General features: G+C 33.3%; 1 protein-coding gene across 1 annotated transcript in view; it reads left to right on the top strand.

Annotated features, from left to right (window-relative positions):
* Nucleotides 1–27,819, top strand: part of LOC149578316 (uncharacterized protein At5g02240-like) — a 79,772-nt gene that overhangs the window by 15,980 nt on the left and 35,973 nt on the right. Inside the window, exons 2-5 of the mRNA XM_089828229.1 lie at nt 15,546–15,817; nt 16,049–16,085; nt 16,214–16,311; nt 22,271–22,332. Of these exons, the coding sequence (XP_089684355.1) occupies nt 15,546–15,817; nt 16,049–16,085; nt 16,214–16,311; nt 22,271–22,332 (469 nt within the window). The remainder of the gene's footprint in view (nt 1–15,545; nt 15,818–16,048; nt 16,086–16,213; nt 16,312–22,270; nt 22,333–27,819) is intronic.

Raw genomic sequence — 27,819 nt, forward strand, 5'->3', positions numbered from 1 at the left:
TATATTATTATTTTGGCCCTCTTTTATTTTATATACATTTGCACGTGTTCCAGTTCATGTTCCGGGATTAGTTAGTGTTCCTACTATTGAGGCTCCAACCCATAGAATTGATAGGGGCGAAAGTTCCGATAGACCAATTCATTCTTCTCACTTTGCAATGAATCTATGGGATGGGTGGGAAGAGACCCTTCCTTTCCATTCGAGGCCTACCTGGCGAATAGAATAGTGATATGGCTAGAACGACTGACAGTATGGTAATGCGCCTTCCTTAGTTCTAAGGGAAGGGCTATAGCGACACAAATCGGGCCTGAGCCTGCCATTAATAATACCACCAGCTCCCGCCATGGTTGAATGGGGATGGAAGAGGCCTAGTTGAATGAGTACAGGAGAATTAATTAGAGTCTTTTTTAAAATTTTTTTTGGGACCGTTTAATTAAGTTACTTTATTAAAATTGGGGACATTAAATCAGTTCATGATTATTTCATTTAGAAACATTGTCTTTGTAAATCTATTTAAGGAGCCTTCGCCTACTTTTCGATTTGCCATTACAAAGAGTGCCTAAAGAAAAGTAAACTATAAAACAAGGCCTCTTAGAATTAAACTTATGTTTTAATTAATTCCTCTCAAGTATCAATCAAGGGTCCTAATTGAAATTCTAGTAGCAATGTCTTTTGGAGGAAAATTTGTATAAAGAGGCTATGTGGGGAGGTGACAGCATATTGATAGACCGCTCTATTTCAAATCTATACTCCTCTTCAATTAACTTGAGAACAAACTCCTTCTACTAGATCTGGAGGACAAAAACCAACAATTTTTTGGAGTTGTTTCATATTGGAGAGACCATTGTGTTGAAACTTTGAAACTTCAGGATTGGTATTAATGTTAACACTTGTATTGAAGGGGTGCTGTGACTGCTGGTGTAATTCTGTATGCCTTTTGAGCAGAAATATAGCAAGTTTGTGTCTGCAACCTGCACAAATAACTAATAAGGAGTGTGCTAACAATTGGTTGCTCTCTGTCATATAAATCACTGCCAGTAGATCATGATAATGTTTTCGTTATGATTGCTTGTTGTTTTCATAACATTATGCCATAAGTGCATTAGTGAAAAAAGTTTCATACAACTAGTAACTAAGTTCCACATATATAAATTACATCATTATTTCTTGGGTAGCTCTGCAAGCCGGGGCGTTACTTAGATATATTGCTACATCCATGAGGTATACGCAGCTCTTGTACCACTGTCATAAGTGCAATCTGAGTTTGGGTTATTGTGTGCAGCCTTTCTAAATCACTATCACAGCCATGACATTGATCATTTTGATGACATCATTATTGGTCCAGAAAACACCAAATAAGAGGGCAATAAAATCGGAAAATACCATTAATCAGAAAGGTATAATTTTCTAAACTGGGGCATACAGTAAATCCAGGGATAGTATCAACACATTACACATATGGTACATAGAAATTATCCAACAAAATCAGCTGGCCAAGCATGACAAAGGCTAGCAATGGATCAACAAACACCAACTAGCCAGTGCTCACTCGCTGGTGGGTCGAGAATAATCTTTCCTTGATGACCAGCTAACATTTGACCATGTGGACAATTTTGAACAATATGTGCCTTTTGACTGCAAATATAATAGTCCTATGATTTGAAGTTGTGTGTGTTGAGAACAACCCTAGTGATGACTAACTTAATGATAGGTACACGGCTGACTACCCTTAATCTGCCACTTCTAAGGAGTAAAATTCCTTAAATTCTGCCTCTGTCGCTCCTTATGAGCATAACCACACCCAGATTGACCTCCTAGAGGTACTTACTGAGGTTGAGGAACACTCTCCAACAATCTTCAAGTTTCAAACTCATTGTAATAAGCTCTATGCTCCCCAACGTATAATCTTAGATGAGGCCCAAGTGTATGAGCCTATTTTGGTACCCTTTATGGTAGTGGAGTGCCATTATCAAAGTAACACACGAATGGCATTGTTGGGTGGATATTTTGCAACTGACAATTTTGTGAAAATTCCAGCTGCAAAATAGGTAGCCATAGCATATGAGACAAAGTCTCTCCTACCTTAAAGGGAAGGCTTCTTCTCCTTACTGTTCCTTGGATCAACTCAAGGTAGGCAAGAAGTTGAGAGATTCGTAAGGGGTGTTACCAATATTCTTTTCTCTTAACTTTCAGGAAAGAATCCACTTACCTGCAGAGTGAGTAATGAGCAACATGAATTCTCTAACTACATTTCTATCTAAAGCTGGAAACAACGATACCAATAAACCAACACTAACTCAAAGGCTAGTTGAAAGTGTATCTGTTTGGCTCTAAGTCCGGTTTTAATCTATTCTATAAGAACAACCTTTACTACTGGGGATCAAATACTTCCAAAAGTAAAGAATTCTAACTGTTTTGTAAATTAAGATGGTAATACAAGCTACAGTCAAAGCTCGTAGGTATTACCACAGTCGCTTCCAATCAAAGCTTCAAATCTGATTGTTTCTTAACTCTTTATGCTCAATTATTTAAACCAAACAACAATAGCACGAACCAACGAAAACAAATGCAAATTACAGTCAAATCCTCCAATTTGCACTATTCACAATTGCACTCAATCTAAGTTCAGCTCCAATTATTTCTTTGTATTCACTTTTCATCCAAAATAGTACTACACAATCAAAGTCATGCTTGTACAATTTCTTTAGAGCTTTCAATGAAAGATGATTTTTACAATGAGAGGGCACTCCTTTGTATAGGCAAAAGAGTTGAGAAAAAAGTGGAAGCAACCCAACAAACTTTGACCTGGTCAAACTAGGTGAGAGAAATTATTGTATTACATGTCATAAGGATATGCAATCGAATTACATTTAATTACATAATTTCATGCAATTCATTCTCTCCAACTACAAACATGAAAACTAAAGAAAGAAGAAAACAGAAGAAGGTTGAAACAATCCTAGGGATTGTTCTAAAGGGCCTTGTATTTGGTGATGCACTCACGTAGTGTAGGAAGATGTTGGATTTCCATTGTCTTTGATATAGCTTCAATTTTGACTGCATTAGCATATGCTAATTTCACAACCTTGTAATTTGGTGAAAGAGAATCCCATAGATGCTTTGCTATTGAGATGTATGCAGCAAACCTGTTCATCGTGTGTGATCCAAATTCTTGTAAACAGGGGTATTGTTAATATACTCTTTGAAATGAGTGCAACACTTGTAAAATAATGGATTAATCTGAAAAGAGTTATATTTCGCATTTATAATGCCATAGGCTAGTATGAGCTTAATAAGATGGCAATACTTATATTCAAAGCCAGATATCATAATAAGGGATCACCTAAAAAATTGTCCACGAGGACCAATATGGTTGAGATGAAGGGTGTGAATGGGAATATTCTTGCAAAGAAAAGTAAACATAAATCAATAATATATTCAAATCTGAAATAACTATGTCAACTCATAGTAATCCTTTGTATATCATCTTGTTGTCAAATTGAGCGGTGGGTGATCGAGATTGTATGATGACCATCCAAAATTATTGGCTAAGGTAGGTTAGTGGCATGATTAGAGTGCTAGCAGTTAGAAGATAGGTTGATTGGAAGGTGTCCACAACCTCGTTAATTGACTAGCCAACACTCTAACACCAGGGTGCTCAGTAGCAGAACAATGGTGTCCCAAGCCTAATACCAGGTAGGGAGGGCCTTTCTTGATAGAGACTGTGTGGGGATACTTAAGGGTTTGTGGTTGGGAGGTTAAGCCCATGGCAATGCTTCTCACTTCTAGATGCCAAGGCTTGCACAACATAGGGACACTATCTGCATTCTCTCGGGTACTCATTTCTCGTTTTCCACATTTTATTTGAAATATATAGTCATGTATTTAAATTCTGTTATGTCTTATATTGTTTGTTTGGATTCAGTTACATGGATTAACCATAAGTAGGAAAAGCAATAATTATGGTAGTTTTTGTTAAGAAGTTAGCTTGTGTAAAATTGAATCTATATTGTTTATGTCTATCCTCAAGTTAATATTACATAACTGATTCATTAATTGTATATATATATATATATATATTATAATAAGTCATATATATATATATATATATATATATATATATATATATATATATATATATATATATATAAGATTACATTAAGAATCTACATAATGTAATCAGTTTGTATTTAATCAAATTGCCGATAGCACATTATGTTAAATTGAAGTTCAGTCAGATTGATATAATCATGAGATTCATTATAAATGGTAAATCATCATTAGATATATATTCTTTATACATACATATTATTATATATATAATATATATTACATATTATATTATATATATAATAATTTATCTATATATTATACATATGGTTAGTTAAATTAAATATACTAATCAATGATGATTAACTATAGAGACATGTCTCTTTATGACACATGTCTCCTCCTCATATTTATGTGAGAAGCAAATCTGCAATTGGAACACATCAATAACAATGACAATGTTATTACATTTGCAGAGATCCTAAATTAACATGGTATCAGAGCTAGACTGTATATGTAATGAAATAAATATATAAGAGAAATTTAAGGTTGAGATTCAGCCAAAGGTGTGAGTCAGCCATGTTATTATTATGGATCCCTATTATAAAGTAAAACAATTTCAGTTCAGAACTTTTGTGCCTTCAGTTTTGAGAAACAACAGAAATACTTGGAGATCGATAGATACAGCGATGAAGATTCTTCTTCAGCACCAAGGTACTATTTTAAGCAAGTAGAAATGAGTCACAATGTGAATCCTGTGATGGTGAAGATGTATCAATAAAGATATATCGAATACATACAGCAGTACATATGAGGTCATACAAGGGTTGCATCTCAATCTTCTATAAACCATTCAAGGCCCTATCCACTCGGGAGTATTTTTTGTTTTGCTTCAGCTAATAGTGAGCTGGGAATTACTGCACTCAGAAGTTAATGGAAAAGATTGCAAACAGAGATTGAATGTCAGCCTGGATCCAACTTGGCCAAACAGGAAACATTGGAGGCAATGCACTACAATCCATCAGACCTTCATACTTAGCAAGCTCAATGTCCCTAATACAATCGATCATTGCCTCAACTAATCCACATATACCATGTTATTCTTTGATCAATCTGATTTTATGAATAGCAACGACAATCTTTGCCTGAGAAGGTATATTAATTGATGACTGCCTAATATGCATAGAATTGATGAGTGTAAAAGAGTCTTGATCCTCTGAGAGTTTCCAATGACTTTCATCACCTTTGAGTTGCAAATGATCTGCAATCATACATTGTTGTATGAAGGATTGGTGCTCTGTCAAATCTTGGAGGCCGTACATGGACTTCAAAAGAAGATAAGGATCATTTGAAAGGAAAGCGTATGAACACGATGCTATGAAGAAATATGGTCTTACAACTTCCAATGAATAAATAAATATAGTTCATTGAGATGCACACTCTTCTAATTGCATGGTTGCCATGTGAGCACTTTAGAAAATTCAAAACAATTGCAAGTAGCATGTTGAAAGCCGCCTCGGTTCCATTTCCTTGGCATGTACCATGGTGGTGATAGTTGTGTAAAAGAGATGGTGAAGACAGAAAGTCTGAACTACTCCACTATGACTCACGATAGCTTTGGTGATTGAACAAGTTGAAAGGTTTTGCATCCTAGAAAAGAGCCCAAAGAAAAAATGCCATTTAGCCTGCAAATGGACTGCATACTTGGACATACCCTACCCTAATCTACGTGACAACCAAGTTATAAGGTAAGTATAACCAAGGAAAGTATGTATTATGTAATACGAAAAAGAAAGCTTTCTCTTCATTAAGTTCTTTGCATTATTAATATGTAATAGGGGGAGATATAATAACCCTGAAAATAGTATATTAAAGAACATAAGATATGTTTTTATCAATAATGATAATTGTATAAAGCTTTATTTATATGTTAATATGATATGATTATACTTTTAATAAAAATGAAGAAATAATATATTGAAAGTATAGATTAAATATACATATATTCAATATATGTATATATATTTAAATATCCATTTAACTTAGATATTTATTTGATCTATATTAATTAGAAATTATATCAAGATTAATATGTTATATAATTAGAGCATTAAGAATTTTCATTTTATAAATGAGAATCTTTTTTATTTTTTCACAATTGTAGATTATTGAATATGAATCTATATCAATATAATTGAGAATTATAATGCGATATATATATATATATATATATATATATATATATATATATATATATATATATATATATATATATATATATATATATATATATATATATATATATGAAGTCACATATTTTAAATAATTTGAATATAAGTAAAATTGGTATGTGGCATTAATAAAATAATAAGATGAAAATATAGATTAAAAGTTAGATCTATGTCTTATTGAATGATCTTATTGTGTAGAATTATTATCCATGTGTAATATAGTAGTCTCTTTCTTACTTATATTTCCATACGAGCTATATACCTTGATCTTTTCCTCCAAGAATGTTCTTGCAGGAAAAAGAGGGAGATTAAGATTCACTAGGAACTTAACATCTCATTTGAGACAACCTTGAAAGAGAGGGAGTAAACCACGTTGTGCTGGATTCACCAATGATAGGAATACATAGATTGTAAGATATTCATTCATGTGACACAACCATACTAAATCAAGATATTTGTATATTGTGGACAAGCTTGAGAAAATGGAAGGATGTGTTTGATTCTAATGTTAAGCTAAATGAATGTTTGGGCCTTAAATGATCAGAAGAGCAAGTTGGAAACAAATTGTCACATTTAATTCTAAATTGTTCAACAATATAAGAATGAGTGGAAATTTTATATTGAGGGGGGAATAAATAGGCAATGTTCCATTCCCACTTGAACCTTATTTAGAGAGGAGATGTTCCAATCTCTATAGACAATTCTTGAATCTTCATGTGCAGATAAGTAATCTTATATTAGTTTAACTCATTGTAATCTCTTTCTTATTTGTAATTCTATATGTACTATATGAGCTATTTCCCTTGATCTTTTCCTTTATCTAAAGATGATCTTGCAGGAAAAGTAGGATGGTACGTTAGGAATATTGTGCAGACTCAATCTTATGAAGTAGCTCCAAAGAAGTTGTGATCTAGAATTCATTAGTCTTATGATGATCAAGTTGGATAATGTGAGGATCTTGAAACAAATATCCATGATGATTGAGATTATGAGTATCCTTCTTTATTAAGAGGGAGTCTAACATTTTTTCTAAGGCAATGTTGGAGCTCAAAAGATTTATAATCAGAGGGAGTCTAGAAATACATGGGTGTGTCTTCGTGATTTTGATGGGCCTACTCTATGTACATCATGAGGAAGTATTGACTTATCACCTGAAGGTTGAAAAGATTAAGACATTCAAAGGAAGTTCAAAAGTTTTATGAGTAGCAAAATGTTTTTTAATGGGCCACACCTTGTGAACATCACAAGAAAATGAAAAGATCCTTAAAAAACTTGCACAATCATACACTAGGTACTGAGTACGTAAAATTGTTCGATGATATAAAAGTTGGAATTTCACATTGTGGGGGGTAAATTTAATAAACAATGTTCAAATTCCCACTTGGAACCATCTTTAGAGAGGAGATTTAATGATTTGACATTTATGGATTGTCATAGAAAGATAAGTAATTCTTACTCTTGAATATTACAGTTATCTACTTACTATAGTCTCTCTCTTTCTCGGTTATAAACTTATACGTACTATAAGAGTTAAATTGCATTGATCTTTCCTTTTATATCTACAAATGTTCTTGCAGAAAAGGAAAGTTGGTACGTTTGCTACCAGGATTATTGTGTAGGCTCTGGAAGTGAACATCTTTTATTATTTAAATTATGAAGAGGAAATCTGACATTGCTTCGGATTAAGAGGGAGCAAATAAGAACACGATTCTGTCAAATTTTTATTCAGAGGGAGTAGATCATATCACTTCAAAGGTAAACTTGACATGATTAATGATTATTGTTTCTTATGCACTTATTGACTAACATCATATGGTTGATGATTATATGCATACAATGATAAATCTACTCTTGTACAAAATGCTCCATGACTTAATGTCATGTGACCTTGTGATGCTGGTGCATTTATCACGAGGATGAGTTATATTAGTATAGATGAGCAAAGTGCTGATATTTTTACCAAGCCTCTTGCAAAGTTGAAATTGTGTACTTCAGAGGTAAAATTGATATGACCTTGTTGTAAATGCATTTATTAAACTATATATTCATGAATATAAAATGATTTTTTGCTTGCAAGCTTGTATTGTGAAAAGTGACGACCTTTCGTGTGTTCTGATCCTATTATAAAGTGACGATTTTATTTTAGTTGATCTATCTTCAAACAATGGTTGAATTTGGTGTTATCTTTGTTCTTTGGGCCAGATTTTGCGGGACACATTGATAATCTTCATGGGTCTTTTGGGCGATAGCTGGACACCATGAAAGCCCATTGTTTTGAAAGTTTGGGTTATCTTTGTTCTTTGGGCCAGATTTTGTCAGACACATTGATAAACTTCATGGGTCTTTTGGGCGATAGCCGGACACCATGAAAATCCATTATGTTTTCTTTCTTCTTTCTCTCTCTTAGTTTAAAACATAATGATGATTACACCTTATTGTGTAACTTGTTTCAATTTCCCTTGCTAAAGAGGGAGTGTTAAGAAGTTAGCTTGTGTAAAATTGAATCTATATTGTTTATGTCTATCCTCAAGTTAATATTACATAATTGATTCATTAATTGTATATATATATACACACACACACACACACTTAAGATTATATTAAGAATCTACGCAATGTAATCAGTTTGTATTTAATCAAATGGCCGATAACAGATTATGTTAAATTGTAGTTCAGTCAGATTGATATAATCATGAGATTCATTATAAATGGTAAATCATCATTAGATATATATTCTTTATACATAAATATTATTATATATATAATATATATTACATATTATATTATATATATAATAATTTATCTATATATTATACATATGGTTAGTTATATTAAATATACAAACAATGATGATTAACTATAGAGACATGTCTCTTTATGACACATGTCTCCTCCTTCTCATATTTATGTGAGAAGCAAATCTGCAATTGGAACACATCAATAACAATGGCAATGTTATTACATTTGCAGAGATCCTAAATTATCAGTTTTAACTGTATTTCATGTGAACCTAGAATTGAAATGTTAGTTTATCTTTTAGTTATATGAATCGCAAGTTGTAGTTAACTCGTATTTCCCTTTCATGTGAATGTGTAGAATAATTGCTATAATTGTCACTCCTTTCATACCGTTAAGAGTATAAATACATTTCATTTAATTAAGGGTTAGATTGGCTATTGGATTCTAGCATGTTACAAAAATCCCTCATATGCTTCCTTCATTGCTTCTTATGAGCACTACCACCATAAGATTGACCTTCACGAGGTACTTGCTGAGGCAGAGGAGCACTTTCCAACAATCCTCAAGTTTTAAACTCAATGCAATAAGCTCTATGCTCTCTAACCTAAGGTCTTAGATGAGGCCCAAGCTCACGGGCCTCTTGTGGTAACCTTGATAGTAGTGAAGTGCCATTATCAAAGGTAACACACCGATAGAATTGTTAGCAATATCAATGCACGACACACAACTGACGGGGGGGCGGGAAGTGAATCGGTTGTGACCAAATTAAAACTTTAAACCATCCATCACATATCAGATTTGAAAACCTAAATGCAATGCAAAGAAACTAACAACATAACACATAACACCAGATTTTTTTTGTGTGGAAACTTTGTTAAGGGAAAAACCATGGTGGGGATCAAACCCACTAGATGATGTACTAGCACATATAAAACCCTATCAAAGGTACATGGGAATGCACATGCATTCAAGCAATCGCCTAGAATTCACTGCTCTATTACAACAAGAGCAACAACCCTGATTGGACAACAATCCAAACACAAGGGCAACAACCCAATGAGTGAACAGCAACTCACTATGGACAATAATCCACTGAAATGAACTAGCTAAAAGCATCAACTATGGCAATATTATTCCTTTGAAGTACAATATTAGATTGCACTCATACCTCTTCTCAATCAACTTTGAACTTTGTCTTTGTTCCAAATTCGCATCAATAGCTTCACATCATATCATTCTCTCCATTAGTACATGTACAAATTCACAAAAGAATCCACTCTCTTACACGAGCCTCAAATACTTATTAGTAAGTCTCCATAGACTTAATAACAAAAGAAACTACATCAACCAATGCAATTCCACAAGTGTCGGATAGAACACATAGAATACATTACAAGATTAAATAACTCGCTATTGTCCCATAAATAATCATAATAATCCAAACAACATGTTTCTTGATTGAGTTGGTTAGGAAATAAATTCCTTTTCATTGTCCAATGAGAAAAGTGACTTTTGAGTTGCCAACCCTCAAACAAATCTACAAATAGATGTGAATGTATGTCTTCATGAAGTATACTAAATCGCTGACCAAAAGTCTGCTCCATCGAAATCCATTGAACAAAAAACCGAACCCCTATCTGAAGAAGTTGTCAGTAAATACGGTCAGTAACCAGTCTTCAACAAATCTCTTGCAACTTATTTGAATCAACTCAGAAACACATGGATGACAAACATAGCATATAGACTTAGTAGACATCATCCCATAACGTTTGGTAGGTCAGGTTCATCAAACTGTATCTTCATCAAAACTCTCTCTGCACTGATAAACAACATGATCATTATCTGATTGACAGATTTGTTGACATCAATGACAACATTAATGCCAAATATAACCAACAATAATTCCAAGTATTCCAACCATCTCCTCAATAATCTAATACCCTAATAGTCTTCCCCTTTGGCATTGATGATAACATATGATGTAAAAAACCTTCAATGCACAAAGTAATATCTCTAATGCCTCTCCCCCCCACCATAATTCTTCCTTCTGATCATACTCTTTGCTCTGATTACATTGTTTTTCACATAACTTTCTCTCCCCCTTTGACATTAATGGAAAAGGTTCAGCTCTTCCTTTGCACAGCCTTTCTCAACAACTCAACTACCCCCCTTAGGAGGAACTCCCAAAACATCAAGTCCAGATGTAGGATAAGTCAATTAAGACCACTTGACTAATGTCAGCCTGCATCAATCGATTCTGAAAAGGAGGGGCGATCACCCTAACATACCTTGAAGATATTTAAAGGCATCCTTTGGTAAGGGCTTTGTAAAGATGTCAGCAATTTGTTCCTTAGTAGCCACATTCTCTAGCTTTACTTCTTTGTCATTCATCTTCTCTCTCAAGAAATTATACTTGATTGAAATATGCTTTGTCCTTGAATGTAACACATGTTCCTTTGAAATATTTATGGCACTTGAATTATGGCAATGAATAGTAATTGGTTCATCATAGATAACTCTGATATCCTTCAACATTTGCTTCATCCAAATAACTTGAGTACAATTATTAGCAGCAACAACATATTTAACTTAAACGGTAGATTGTGAAGTACAATCCTTCTTTCTACTTAGCCAAGAAACTAACCTTCTTTCTAAGAAGAATGCTCCTCCATTAGTGCTCTTTCTGTCATTTGTATTACCTCCATAATCCGCATCAATATATACATGAAGTGTAAAATCATTAGCTATGTTATATCATAATCCATTTTTCCTTTCAAGTATATGAATATTCTTTTAATAGTAGCACGTGATTCCTTCGGATCAACTTGATATCTAGCCACAATTCCAACCGCATTAGATATGTTAGGTCTTGTATGAGTTAGGTATTGCAAAACACCAATCACAGATCTGTATCTAGTCTGATTAGTACTCTTAGATTCATCATCCTTTGTCAATATACATCCTATAAGCATTGGTGTTCCAACTGTGTTTGAATCTTCCATACCAAATTTCTTCAATAATTCTTGCATATACTTTCTTTGTGATACGAAAACACCTGTCTCAGATAGAGCAATTTGCAAACCAAGAGAGAATTTCATCTCTCCTATCATAGACATCTCAAATTCCTTTTGCATCTCATTAGAGAAATCTGAATTCATCTTATCATCACCACCAAAAATGATATCATCCACAAAGACTCCAACAATCAAAATGCTTTCAAAATTAACTTTAATCTATAAATTACTGTCCGCAATAACTTTATTGAATCCAAGCTTCAACAAATCTTTGTCTAATCTTGCATACCAAGCTCTAGGGGCTTGCTTTAATCTGTATAAAGCTTTCTTCAATCGGTAAATAATGTCCTAATCATCCACAATAAATCAATCTGGTTGTTCAACATAGACTTCAAGTGCCGATTTAACATCCATTTGATATACCTTGAAATTTTGTAAGTACCATAAGCAAAAAAGATTCTAAGAACTTCAATTCTAGCAACATATACAAACGTCTCATCTAAATCTATTACTTCCATCTGTGAACATCCCTTTCGAACCAATCTAACTTTGTTTCTAACCACTTCAATTTCATTCAAGTTCTTTCGGAAAACCCATTTAGTTCCTGTAGAATTTTATCCTTGGGATTGGGAACTAAAATCCATGTTTTGTTCTTCTCAATTTAATTAATTCTTCTTTTGTAGCTTTAATCCAGTTACCATCTTTGCAGGCTTCATTAACAATTTTAAGCTCACCTTGTGAAATTTAACAAATTTCATCTCTATCAATCTATCCTTTAGTTATCATTCCTTTATTCTTATCGCCAATTATTTGATCTTCTGTATGATTTAGATTACATACCTCAAAGTCTTAGGAGCAATTCATCAACTTCAATTCCATTGTCACTCTCTTCAACCAAACCTTCTTGGTCTCTATTCTAATTTTGATTTTGCTCTTCTATGATTTGTAATAGATTATCTTCATCATCATCTGATTCATTACAACACAAATCTCTCCTGTATTTGAAATCTTTCAACTTTCCCATTAGCATTCTCAACAAGTTTTTAAATCTTTGATTATAGCATCGGCATGCTTTGTTCTTAGTAGAATAACCAAGAAATATTCCTTTATCACTTCTAGGATCAAACTTTCCTATGTCATCATCTCTGTTATTGAAACATTTTCTTCTAAATGTTTTGAAATACTTAACTGTAGGCACATGTTCATACCATAGTTTATAAGGTATCTTATTGGTACCATGCTTTATCTAACTTTGTTCAATGTGTAGACTCCAGTAGCAACTTTTCTCCAGTACATCTGAGGTACTTTTCCTTCCAACATCATATTTCTTGCAGAGTCAAGGATTGTCCTATTCCTTCGCTCTTCTATCCCATTTTGTAGAGGGGTTCTTGGGGAAAACATCTGTCTCCTTATTCCATGTCCTTCACAATATGCATTTAATTCTCCAGATGTAAATTTTTCGCCATGATCTGATCTCAAATGTTTTAGCTTCAATCGTGATTCAGTCTCAACTTTAGCTTTAAATATCTTGAATTTGTCAAAAGCTTTTGACTTTACCTTAAAAATTCCAACCCACATTATTCTAGAATAATCATCAATGAATAGAATGAAATGTTCACCATACTGAGTCCTTGTCTTAGTTAGCCCACATGGATCTGTATGAACCAAATCTAACACTCTGGTGGCAGTATATGTCTTGTTCTTGAAAGTAGTTCTTATTTGTTTCCCTATAGTGCATAGTGCATAGTTAGTTCCATTAAACTTAAGACTTTCCTTCTTAAAGGTCATTGCAGATCTCCTCAAACTGTTAAGCTCCAAATAGAGGACCAAAGAGCTATGATACAAATTGTTAGGAATAACAATGCACAATTCACAACTGACAGGGGGATGGATCAGTTGTGACAGAATTAAAACTTTAAACCGTTCATCACATCAGATTTGAATGCTTAAATGCAATTCAAAACATATAACACCATAACACATAACACCAGTTTTTTTACGTGAAAACTTGGTTAAGGGAAAAACTATGGTGGGGATCAAACCCGCTAGATGATGTACTAGCACATATAAAACCCTGTTAAAGGTACATGGGGAATGCACATGCATTTGCTTGGAGCTCACTGCTCTATTACAACAAGGGAAACGACTTTGATTGGACAATAATCCAAATACAATAAGGGCAACGACCCAATGAGTGAGCAACAATTCTTCGTGGACAACAATCCACTGAAATGAACTGACTGAAAGCATCAACTATGCCAATACAATTCCTTTGAAGTACAGTATTTGATTTCACTCATACCTCTTCTCAATCAACTCTGATCTTTGTCTTTGATCAAAATTCACATCAACAACTTCGCATCATATCATTCTCTCCATTAGAACACACACAAATTCACAAAAGAATTCACTCTCTTATACAAGTCTCAAATACTTATTAGGTTGGCTCAATATGAGACCTAATAACAAAATAAATTACATCAACCAAAGTGATTCCATAAGTGTCAGCTTGAAAACATATAGAATACATTACGATATCAAATAACACCCTATCATCCAATAGATAATCATAACAATCCAGACAACAGGTTTCCTGACTGAGTTGGCCATGAAATAAATTCTCTTTTACTGTCTAATGAGAAAACTGACTTCTAAGTCACCAATCCTCAAATAAATCTGTAGATGGACGTGAATGCCCCTTTCACTGTCCAATGAGAAAACTGACTTCCGAGTCTCTAATCCTCAAACAAATCTGCAGATAGACGTGAATGTACGTCTTCATAAAGTATTCTGAATCGCAGACTGAATTTCTGCTCCACTGAAACTCACTGAACAAAAATCCGAACCATTGTCTGAAGTAGTTTGCAGTACATATCGTCAGTAACCAGTCTCTTCTAATCTCTTGTAACTTCTCCGAATCACCTCAGAAACATATGCATGACAAACATATCATGTAGACTCATCAAACATTATCGAATAATATTCACTAGCTCAGGTTCATCAAACTGTGTCTTCACTGAAACTATCTATGCACTGATCAACAACGGGAACGCTGTCTGATAGATAGATATGTTGACATCAATGACAGAACATTAAGACCAAGTATTTCAGCAATCTCACCTACAATCCAATATCCCTACATGAATGACTCACACTAGTTGGGGTTGCTCCTGACAAGTTTCGTCCTTGTGTACTATTCTGAAGAAAGGGCTCCTACAATGCTTTTACTCGACCTACAAAATGGCCTCAGATGAGGGGGAAGATGCCTAAGCACCTCCCTCAGGGCATCCAAGATCTAAGATCTCATCAACCAATTCTGAGGATATGCTCAAACCTAAGCATTAGCAGGAGACCAGGAAATGGAAAATATTAACACCGGTGGGCGTTAAAAATGATTTCTGTATTGATGTTGAGACTTTGCATGTACAATTATCGGAGTATTAAAAGACTGGGTAAATCAGTTTGCAATTTTCAATTTCACAATTTTCTGACGTTTTTGGTTTTTTCACAGGCCAATTAGCATACACCAAGTTAAAGGAAAGAGTAGGCCAGTTTACAGCTAGGGGTTTTGTTAGGACAGATGAAAGCAAACAGAAGATTGGTGGTGCAGATGATGTGTTTGTAGGCGATATCAGACAACCAGAAAGTCTACCATCAGCTTTCCAAGGGATTGATGCACTGATTATAGTTACAAGTGCTGTGCCCAAGATGAAACCTGGATTTGATCCCTCTACGGGAGGACGCCCAGAGTTTTATTTTGAAGAAGGATGTTATCCTGAACAGGTTCTTTGAAATTTTCTGTTATAAACATAATTCATTTTCATTTTTTCCCTCCTATATTTTGGGAGTGGTGGGGCCCTTCAAATTCAAGCTGATAGACATGGCACAACAAACTTTCAAATTTATATGATCATGTTCGATTCACCTGCAAAAAACTGCAATTTATTTTTAGTTCTTTTCTATGTTATTTCCATGTTCCTCAGTAACAAATTTTCTGGGTTTTAACGCTTACAGGTTGATTGGATCGGACAAAAGAATCAGATTGATACAGGTACATCAGTTTGAGAGTTTATACTTTTTTACGGTTCCCTTTCCAACGAAGAGAGACGTTTTAAAAATATGACACATATCATATCTTGATTGTCTTTTCTGTGATTATTTTGCTTGGAAACTATGAAGCCAAAGCTGTGGGAGTTAAGCAGATAGTCCTAGTTGGATCCATGGGTGGGACGAATCCCAATCATCCACTGAATTCTCTTGGGAATGGAAACATTCTGGTGAGTTGACCTAAACTTTGTTTTAATTTCAAATTTTGATTGGCCCAGATAATGCTGTGGCTTTTCTCTTCTTCCCTAATATTTGTCAATTTGCCAAATTTTCAGTATATAAAATATTTTGCTGGTTACGTATAACCTATTTACAATTTTACTTTGATCTGGTCTTTTAAATATTTCATTTTCTCTATCAGAAATATTTGGCTGGTTATTATTTATAACCTATTTGATTTGATATGTTTTTTTAAATCTATCATTTTATTGGTACCTTTTCAATTTATCATTTTTTAATTCTTAGATTGTCAAGAACCATATTCCATTTACACATTTGTTATGCCTGTAAGGAGATTGGTATCAGTATTTGTGCATCACTTTCTATATTTTTGATGGACTGGCTATCCTCTCTACAAATTGCACCATTGACTAAATTTCAAAAAAACTAAAACACAATGTTTTTTTTTAAATTTTCAGCATTTGATCTTCATGGTCTGTATTTTTTAAAAAATTTTGCTGTGTTTTCGTGAATCTGTTTTTTTCCTTCTGTTTTTGGTACATTTTGTGTAAAGATTAGCCAGTCAAATTTAAAATATTTAATTTTAAATTTTTTTAAATTGTCAAAACATTGAACTTTCGATTTTTTATCCTATAGTATAGACTATATAACTAACACAAAAGGCTAATATTAAATATAGTGGAGTTTATGTTATAAATATAGGAAAAATTTATGATAGTGTAAATTAATATCAAATATCTAGTAACTTAGACTTATGATAGTGTAATTTAACATTAAATATATAGTAAATTAAAATTATAATTACGCCAAAGGCATTTCATATCTGAAATGGGTGAGCTATTTTAACCAATTAATGGCCGAGTCTTTTCCTTACGGCATGCAAGACGATTCAAATAATCAGATTTGTTCATTTGTCTATCATTTTATAGATGCATTGGTTTCATGAGCCTCCTTTACTGCCATGCCGTCCCATCATGTTCACACCATGTTTTTCACTAAAATAAAAAGCGCTCAAAATCGTCTGAAAACTTTATTTTTCCTATGAATTTTTTACACACCAACTACAGCTCACCGTACATTGAAGCCACCTGTGTACACACCCGTCCAATCAAATTAATCATTGCATGAAAACCAGCTGTGTATGCGCTCAGATCACATCTTCTGCAAAGTCTGAAAGGGCAAGTTTAAACTTAAATATCAAATATATTTTAAAAATAAAATACGAAATTGTGACGTTCAAGCGAGAGGAACATAATTCAGTACAGTTTCATCCGCAATATTAAATATCCACCCAACAACAGTGTCAGCCTTTAACAAAATGTATTTAAAGCGAAGGTGGTAGAAAAAATACCAGCGGAAGGCCATACTCGCTTTCCTAGTCACAATTAATATGATAGTAGCAGTTTTGAAAATAAACTTTACGCTAAAAATCTGAATCTAAAACCGAAGAATGAGGCTATGCGAGATCTATATGGTTTGTGTTAATAATAATAATTTATATAATAGGAATATATAAATAATATTATTGTCATCATTTTGTAATATAATAATCATATTATTTATGCTGTTATTAATATATAAATAAAATGATGTACTACAATTATATTTAAATATACTAATATATTCATTATAAATAATTATAATATAATAAGATTAAATTGCCTTATATGCTACATTTTCTTTAATGATTAAAATATTAAATTATAGTATAATATATTTACTGTTAACACTTATAATTTATAACATTATAAGATTAATTAACATATGTATATAATGTTTCAGTTTAAACAAAAATAAAATATATTAATATTAAATTATTATAACTGAACTACATTATATATTTATTATATTGAATTAAAATATAATAAGATTAAATTATCATGTATATCTAAAAAATTTATTAACTAAAATATATACATTAATATTAATAATTATATCATAACAATATTATAACAATATAAAATAACATGGAACAGATTTATTATATCTAAAAAAACAATCTCTCAAATTACCCCACAATGTTTATCCCAGTTCACTTTTCACCTAATTTTACTCACTTTTGACCTAATTTTACTTGTATGAAAAACATGAAAAATTCAATTTAATCATTTTTATCAAGTTAATGTACACCTTTTAATTACCTTGAATATCTTTATTACTTATGGGAACAAACAAATTTTTAATATTTTAATTCATTTTTGTTTATCTAATTTTTTCATTGTGAGGTCATGGGAGATGGTTTTATAATAATGCATCTTGATTTTTGATTTACAGGGTAATCTATTTATGATAATAGAACTAAAACTTAATACTGGTGGATAGAAAATCAAAGTTAATGTAAATTCATTTTAGATTGCCATTATCAACATATAATTAAGTTATTGATTCGGAGTTGGTGATAGGTTTGGGTATGAGAATTTGATTCATGGATGAATTTGTGTGTACTTATTCCAAGTTTGGTCAATGGGTCCCTAGGGATCCATGTAGATTCACGCCGGATTCCCCCAAGTCCACATGGATCATGACCAATTCGTATTGGATTTGCACAAGGTCTTGCACGAATCAATTCACACATCCGGATCCGAATTTGATTCATGACCTAGATATGCAAATCCGATAATGCAACATATACTCAATGTAGTGTCTTCACGGTCATAAAGTTGTATGTGAAACTAAAGCAAGTACATATGTAATAAAAATAATGGCCTAATAGAATTTAAGACTCCCAAGGAGAGAAACAAGTACAAACAAAGTCAGTAAGTGAAAAGATACAATAGCTCAATTGCTATAAGTCAAACTGATAAATATTTTGTACCATCATACACATTCAATGAAAAATGATATCTCAAATTTATTATTTCTTGAGAATAACGAGATAAAGGCAGTAGATGATATTCCATATGTGTCACTCTCGTTATCCATCCATATGTGATCCTCTCTCCTCTCTCCCTCTCCCTGTCCTTTCTACACCTCTATTTTTCTATCTCTTTGCCTCTCTATCTCCATGACAATATATTTGTCTCTTCCATCTCTATCTATATGTACGTCCTCGTTCTCTTTATCTCCCCCTCTCCTTCGATGTCTCCATTTCCATCTTTATCTCTATCTTTCCCTCTCCCCCCATCTCAAAACATCTCTTGCTCTCATTATCCATCCATTTGTATCCTTCTCTCTCCTCTCACTCTTCATTGGGACCATTGTCACATAAACATCTATTTTCTAAATGGCTTATCGATAGACAATGTAATACACAAATTTATGAAAAACAAAACAAATCATAGTTTCTTATAATTGACCTTCCACACCTATTCAACATACCCCTTGCACGCCAAGGTGCAATTGCTAGTTAATATCAGCCTTTTGGAATTCTATCATTGATGGCATTTAAATTTTTTATCTAAGATTTCTTCTTCAAAGAGTAGATGACTCTTCTTTGGAAAGAGGATTCAATTAATTACTTCTGTCTTGTTTGCATCACCAGTGTTTATGCTTTCTCATTTATCTATGTTAGGAAAAGGTTCTCTTCATGATATTAAGATCTTTCCTATGGAATGGGAAATAAAATAATCTAGAATTACTCTCCTTTCCTGGGACACAATTTGCAAACAAGACGGTGTGTGAAAGAAAACAATCTAGAATTGCTCCCCTTTCCTAGGACATAGATTGCCTCATGGGATGAGAATTTCTTGAAATGCTGTCCTCTCCTTTGCCTCTTTGTAAACTTAAAATTACTATCTCATAAACATCCAAACAATCATGTCTTTAGTAATCTTCCTTTTCCAAGCAAATTTGTGCTTCACCTCATGGGATGGAAATTTCTTGAAATGCTGCCCTCTCCTTTGTCTTCCTCCTATAAAAATATCAAATTTTATTCAAAACCAAGCAGTTTGAGAGAAAATGCAACACGAATTCCTCCACAATTTAAAAAAGACTAACCAAAATATGTGGTGCTTCTACCAAGGGTAACCTAGGCCACTTCGTTGTGAAAATTGTCTTAAGAGATCACAATAGGAAGGTGAGCCACGTTGCATCCAAGAAGTGTTTAGCGGTTACCAACAATGAGGTGGAATTCTAGGCTTTGGCTATAGGGTTAGGTCTTGCCTCTTGCATGAGTATAAAGATGATCATAATTGAGGATCACTCTATGTTGGTAATTAACATGTCGAAAATGTAAAATCTAGATAATTAGACACTTCAAAAGACTATGTACATTGTTTAGGGCCATCTTTTGAATCTCGTGAATGATTGCTACAGTGAAGCTAATAAAGTGGTGAATGGATTGTCAAATCTGGCCATTGAATTGAACTCTATAGATCAAATAAAGTTGAAAGCTAGTGGCAAGGTTCATTATTGTCATCTCTAATTCTTGTTGAATCCTCCTTCTAAGTTGTTTGGTTTTGAGAGGTGTTAAACTGGAATCTAGTTACACAATATATGGTCTCTAGTATTCCTAAGTTGTATTTCAAATGTGCAAGTCTCCTTGAAAGATTATATTGCTTCTCTATGGCATCTCCTTGTCACCACTCTTCACTTGTGCTTGACGTGTGCTTTTATCTTGTCACCACTACACCATAAAAATTTACTCATGTTTTTATGACATTTTAATCCCCTTCGCGATCACCAGGTCATTGTCACTAATGGTTCTAGTTGGTTTTTGTAGGCTTCCCATGAGATGGTGTTCTCTGTAATTCTTGCCTCATTTGAATTTGTGTGTATTGTTCTTTGTTTCTTTATATTGAATTGCCAATTTGGGTGTGGGTGTGGGTGTGGACGTAGGTATGAGAATTGGGTGCGCGGATGCGTGAATTTGTTTTTGGGGTTTTGGATGCATTTGGGTGTGTTTATACACACACACATACAAAGAAATGAAAGAAATATACAAAATTCAATCATTTGATAGTATGATACTTCATCATTAATCAAGATAAATATTAAATGTAATTTGATAGTTCACAAATATTCAAATAAGCCATATCATATACCAATGCAAATGAGAAAATCATTACAATTACAATATCAAATTGTATTTCATGATTCAATGTTCATCAATCAAGATTCAGTGTTCACTAATTAGGATCCTAAGGATTCTAAAAAAAATCCACTTCCAGAGAGCTTGATAGACGACATTGTCATGCGAGGGGTTAGATAGGTTTCCTAACAGACTTTTAGACAATGGACCAAATTCTAACCATTCGTGCTACTTGTTGGTTCCCAAAACCACAAATTGGAAATCCAAGAGTTTTGCCGATTCTCCAATAGGATTACTCAATCAGTTTTGGCCAACGAATGGGAATAACCTTTTGATTTAATTCCCCTGCACTTTAGGCTTCGCTAAACCTAAGTGGGTAAACCTTCTTTAAACCCTTGTGACTTGGTTCAAAGCTTTTCTATAGCGAATTCAAATCTTTCAAGTTTTTAAGTTGGAAGAATCCTTAAACTTGATCAAAATAAAGTTATATAAATGCTTGATATGATTAAATGTTTATGTAAGATTTTATCAATAACTGAGTCAATGCTTGCAAGAAGGAGATACAGAAAAGAACCGCTGACTTCAACTGTAAATCCAAATGATTGTATTCCAATGACTTGTGCCTAGTTTATTCGGGCAATAGAGTTACCACAATGAAGATTCTTATTCAAACTTTATGAGACAATATACTTAAAAATATCATCAATTATTCATGTGCTCTAAGTTTAAGTATATTGTCTCATAATGTTTTATAATTTTGGAAAGAATCAAAGTTCTTATGCATGGTTTTCATTTTGTTAACTATATGCTATGTGCTTGTTTAAAGCTCTTCTCTCTTATATTTCATATTTTGTTTATATTTATTAGTTTGTTGATTCTTCTATATGATTTAAATCATTCATATCAAATGTAGCACTTACATGCAGATGCACTGAAAAATAGAAAGTTCAATGTTGTGTAATGTCTTGTTGTAATTGCAGATATGGAAGCGAAAGGCTGAACAATATCTTGCAGAGTCTGGTATTCCTTATACAATAATCAGGTAATTTTCTTGAATATGTTTATTGTCAGTAAAATAGTCCAAAACTCAAAGCTTTTCAGCTAGATCGAGTCTTAAAAGTGCACAAAGAAAACCCTACCAAAGCTCTTAGTCCATTTTTTAAACAGATGAATCAAACAACAGGTTAAGGATGAGACTTCAGAAAAAGTACTTCTGAATTATCTTAATCTATCAGCAACCAAAATGCATTTTCACCAGGTTTAGTCAAACCCTGCCTTCAGTGGGGTTTAATCAATGTGATCAATCTAGTTAAATTTCTCCTCCCAAATCTCTACAAAAAGCTCCCACTTACAACATATCGCAACTAGCCAGAATATGAGCTATTAGGAATCAGGATAGTAAGTCTCATCCTCTTCTAATGTTATGCTGCTAAAGTATCTTGGACATCTTTAACTTGTTGAACTAAGGGAGACTGTTTGGATTTATGAAATAACATTCCCCTTGCAGTCTAATTAAATACAGGCTCATTGAGCTACTTTGGCAGGCATAATGCTGTCTGAAGCTACAAAATCAATATTAAATAATTCTATTACTTAATCTGGAACCAGAAATCTATGTGGACACAAAAATAAATTGGTTTCTCATTCATGGAAATGCATATTTGTGTTCCTTTGGTTGCGTCAATAAAAAGGGATATCCATCAGATTTATTGGGTTCATTAGCAGCATTTAGAGTTTTGATAATAGTGGTAGTTTTAGGAGTGCAGCCGGGATCAGTTTTGATATAATTTACAAGTCTATCTAGTTCTTTTCGGATTAGATTTCTGATTTTCTATTTAAAATATTTTAATTTTAGTTTTATTAGAAAATCTGTTATATTTAAAAACCTCATTGAACTAAATATATTCTGCTAATTAGGAGAATCAGTTCGTACACTAGAATTTAGTTTTCACATAATTTTGAGAGGAGGAATTGAAAGTAGAAGAGTGACAAGATGAAACTGTTTTAGTGAAAAGATTTGGGATATTTGGGTTAAGTCAAGCCTCATTGAATCTCATTGGATAATTGGGTTTAAGCAGCAACCAAAAAGTCTACTGATTCAACTCTTAAAATTACCTCTTCAAATCTCCACCAAAGCTCCCACTTAACAGCATACTGTAACTAACTAGAATATCAGCTACTAGGACAGGCAATTTCATCCTTTCAAAGGTTATGTTACTAAAGAAACTTGGGCATCTTTAACTTAGCCAACTAGGGGAGCTTGTTTGGATTCAAGGCATAACATTTGTGGATTCATAGGAGCTTCTTAATTATAATAGATTTATCTAATAAAACAAAAATTCAAATATCCCAAACAGAATATCAGAAATTTAATCATAAAGAACTAGACAGGTTTGTGCATATTAAATGTGACACTGATTCCATTCCTAAAACCAACACAGCTCGCAAAACTCTAAATGCTGCTGATGTGATGGAGATCCATTCTTGTCAACTGCAACCAGTGGAACATAAACATGTATTTCCATGAATGAGAAACATAATTCTTTTTATGCATCCTTATAGATATCTAGTTTCAAACTAAGCAACATTATTTTATTAATTTTAGAGATTCAGACAATGGTATGCCAGCCAACGTAGTTTAATCTGTAGGCCTATATTTGACTATACCATTATGCAAAAGTTATGCATGAATCCAAACAATCCCCCTTAGTTGTGAGACGTCCCTAAGACCAACCTGCAATATCTTAGCATTAGCATAAATAAATATATATGCATAATATTAATAATTTGAGGCCAACTTAAGATTTTTGGAATAGCAATCATGGTTCAAAAGGGGTAGTGATTAATAGCGATTACATTTGAATCTTGATAAAGGAAATGACAGAACAGTGATTGAATTGAGAAGCAAAGATCATCTCTAGCAGAAATCTTGAATAAAAATTAATTATAGACAAATTTAGCAAACCTCTTGACAGCTGTTCAGATAGAAGAGGCATGATCACATTTGGGTGAACAGATAGCAGAGGTGTGATCACATTTGGGTCAAAGAGACATGACCCATTATGAAGGGTCGGTCAGCCATCCAAAGGAATGCATATCTTCAATGGGAAGGATGGAATATATAAGTATGACCACAGTGGGGAGAAAGGAACGAATCAGATACATCGATCAATGAAATTAATCTAGGAGAATATTCTGATATAAGATTCCAAACTTATCCATATATCATTATTAATTGCAATAGGATGAATACTTAGTCACATCTCTTCCACAACAAGGAAAAGAAATGAAGGCCATAAATCAATAAAAGTAACCAGCAGCAGCAGAGAAGGTACACGCACACGCACACACAATCAGGGTTCGCCAAATTTCGCCCATGAGGCTCGAAATTTGGTGAACTTCTAAACAGTATAAAAAATTCATTCTAATGTGCTTGGTATTCGTACGGAAATATATCTGCCACTATCTTTAATAAAATATTAGAAGGGTTTTACACATATTTTGAGTTCCCTGCACAAGAGATTTTTTCCTGCAACCTTTTGGACGCTAATCCTATTTTATCCTCTCTCAGATGGGCAAAGAAGATTACCCGCAGACAAATGGAAATGTAATAGATCAGACAATAAATGTTCTGTCAATTAAAAGGAGTCAAAGCGCCATTTTGTCTCGAGAAAACACAAGATTCAGTGTGCCATGCTCTGAAATAGGATTTATTTAGTTGATGGATGTCGTGTACCTCAGTTTTTAAATTTTTAATGTTGATATTATTTGTAATTTTTTCAAATATTAAAGGGAGAGCTGTGTATCTCTTTTATTTTTTCGTAATGTTATAAACATAATTTATTTATACTTTTATATATATTCAAATAATATTATTTAATATGTTAAGATTATTATTGTTTCTCATTATAGTAGCTACACACACACACACACACACACCTATATATATATATAGGTATTTATATTTAAAAAAATCAATTTTTTTAAAGCAAATTTAATCACGATTTTGTTTTGAGCTTTATTGCCCTTGTTGAACTTCATCTGAATTTTATTGTTACCGAACTCGAACCTTGTGACTTAGTGGGTGTCTGTCTATCTATCTATCTATCTATCTATATATAAACATATAATAAATCATAAAACCAAGGTTGCACGGGTACGTGGGTACGGGGACGGGGACGGGTATGGGAACGGGTACAGGTACGCATATTTTTCAAAATAGGGGACGGGGGTACGTGTGTATGCCTATTTTTTCTATATTATTAATATTTTATAGAAAATATAAAAATCAAAATATATGTCATGAGTCATGACATTGAGCATTCAAAACAAGAAATTTGAAATATATATATATATATGCTATTGCTGAATGTTTAATGTTTAAAGTATTTTTCATAATAGGGGACGAAGGGACTTGGGTATGTCAAACTTATTTAAAAATTATACCTTTATATTTTTAAAAAATCTGAAATTATGAGTCATTACAATGGTTTTTCAAAACAAGAACAGTGATAAAGTTTGCAAATGTAATGTATTGTTTTCAGTTTCAGATTTGCTATATGTTTGAAATAATAATACATGATAAATGCTTAGATGCATAACAAAGAAGGCAGACTTTAAACATGAACAAGAGGATCCTAAATCATATAACAATGACATATTGCAAATGATAAACTTATGACTTGAACAGTGATAAAGTTTATTGTTAATGAGTATCAAAGTTTCAAACTGATTTGGTATTGAATTAAGTTCGATAAACAACAAGCTAATACAAAAATAAAAAACCAAAATCAGAATCTTAATCAAGGTCCTTAGCTATGATGCTCTCCACCAAGTACCCGGTGCGTGGGATACGTGTACCCGGTACTTGGGTACGTGGGTACTCGGTGGGTACGAGTACCAGGGGTGTGGGTACGAGTACCCATGCAACCTTGCATAAAACCCTCATCAGTAAATCAGCCTCAAAGTCACAAGACATCCGCAGATAAAATATCACATATTCAGATCAAACAGCAGATGAAAAATATAACAGAGATGTGCATAATAGAGGATGGCTATTAGGGCACCCTTTTGCATTGTGAAAGGAAGAGGATGGCCAAGAGCACCTAATTTCAATTTTCCTTCCAATCCCTATGTTGAGGAACTATTGGCAATCCCAAAGATATCCAATCATGTATGAATTGTGGGAGATTGCAGGGAGGGAGAATGAATGTCTTAAAGGACCATACCATGCCTCCTTATTTCATATTTTATATGATAGAGATTCACATATGAATCAGATCTGTTGCTCATTGATGAATGTATGATTTCGTTATTCTAATAATAGATTTCTTTTTATGAACTATGTCTGCAATGTTATCTAACTTAATTTCAGGTTTCCAAAATAGGCCTGTTGATATGAGTTTTGTGATCACTTCAACATGTAGAATAAATTATCAAGTATTCTATCCTCTCTTGAACATCAGCAAGGAAATCCTAGATGCTAAATAATTAGGACTTTGTGTGATTAACTAAGACAGCCCCAAGACAATGCATACAAGTAACTTAGTGTTTGATGCAACTCATTTTGATGATGTGACTTGTTGGTAATCACAAAGAGACTTACGCTATTCATTCATGAATCTATCAACTTTCCAAACAATGAATGATTTTGCAATATGAGCACTCCAGCTAATCCTAACAATGACTCTGAAATAAAGTGCAAAAGAGGTTGGGTTTAGAAATTTAATCTGGATCTTCTCTTGAAAGAGATGATTGATGATGAAAGGAAACCAAACCAAACTTTGCTTCGCCAATTCGAAGTATGCAAAGTCGAATCAAATCCTCTAAGGGTGCATGGATGATTTTCAAATAACTCATGCACATCAACACCACAAGATGTGTGAATTAATGAGTGTAAACTGTAAAGTACTTGAAGTTATGCTTGGCAATAAGTTCAGCCAAATCCTACTTTGTGACTTACAATCAACATGTTACTAAAGGTATGAACATATGAGGTTTCACTATTGATGGACAAATTTTTTTTTCATTCAGCTACTCAACATAAACAAAGTCTAATAAGTGAGAAATAGGAAATCATGCAACACTCCAAAATAACACAAGTCTTCACCAACTTTCAATGAAATTTGTAATTACTTTAGCAGTATTTCAACAAGTTCATAAAAGTCTCCCCTTACAGATAAAATGAGAAAGCCTTATATAGGGGCCTCAAGTACGACCAATGGCCCAGATTGATTTGAGATTAATGGCCTAGATAATTGTAATATCCCCCCTCCTTAAGATGTTTATCAACGAGATTAACCTACATATATTTGTTAGCAAAGCTTTTAAATTCACAATGATCAATATTTATAATTCCCATGTTTCTACATAATCCTCAAAGATTCCTTCAAATCCGGCTTCCTAATCCTTTGGGAGGACTTGAGAACGGTCCTCGATTAATTTACCATCTTCCTCGAATCTACTGTTCAAGTCAGGCTTCATAACCCTCTAGGAGGACCCCCTATGTTCTTGTAGAGCGACCCTTGAT

The sequence above is a fragment of the Cupressus sempervirens genome, chromosome 1 (assembly GCF_028749045.1).
Source record: "Cupressus sempervirens isolate cs-2001-9-10 chromosome 1, ASM2874904v1, whole genome shotgun sequence".
NCBI lineage: Eukaryota > Viridiplantae > Streptophyta > Pinopsida > Cupressales > Cupressaceae > Cupressus > Cupressus sempervirens.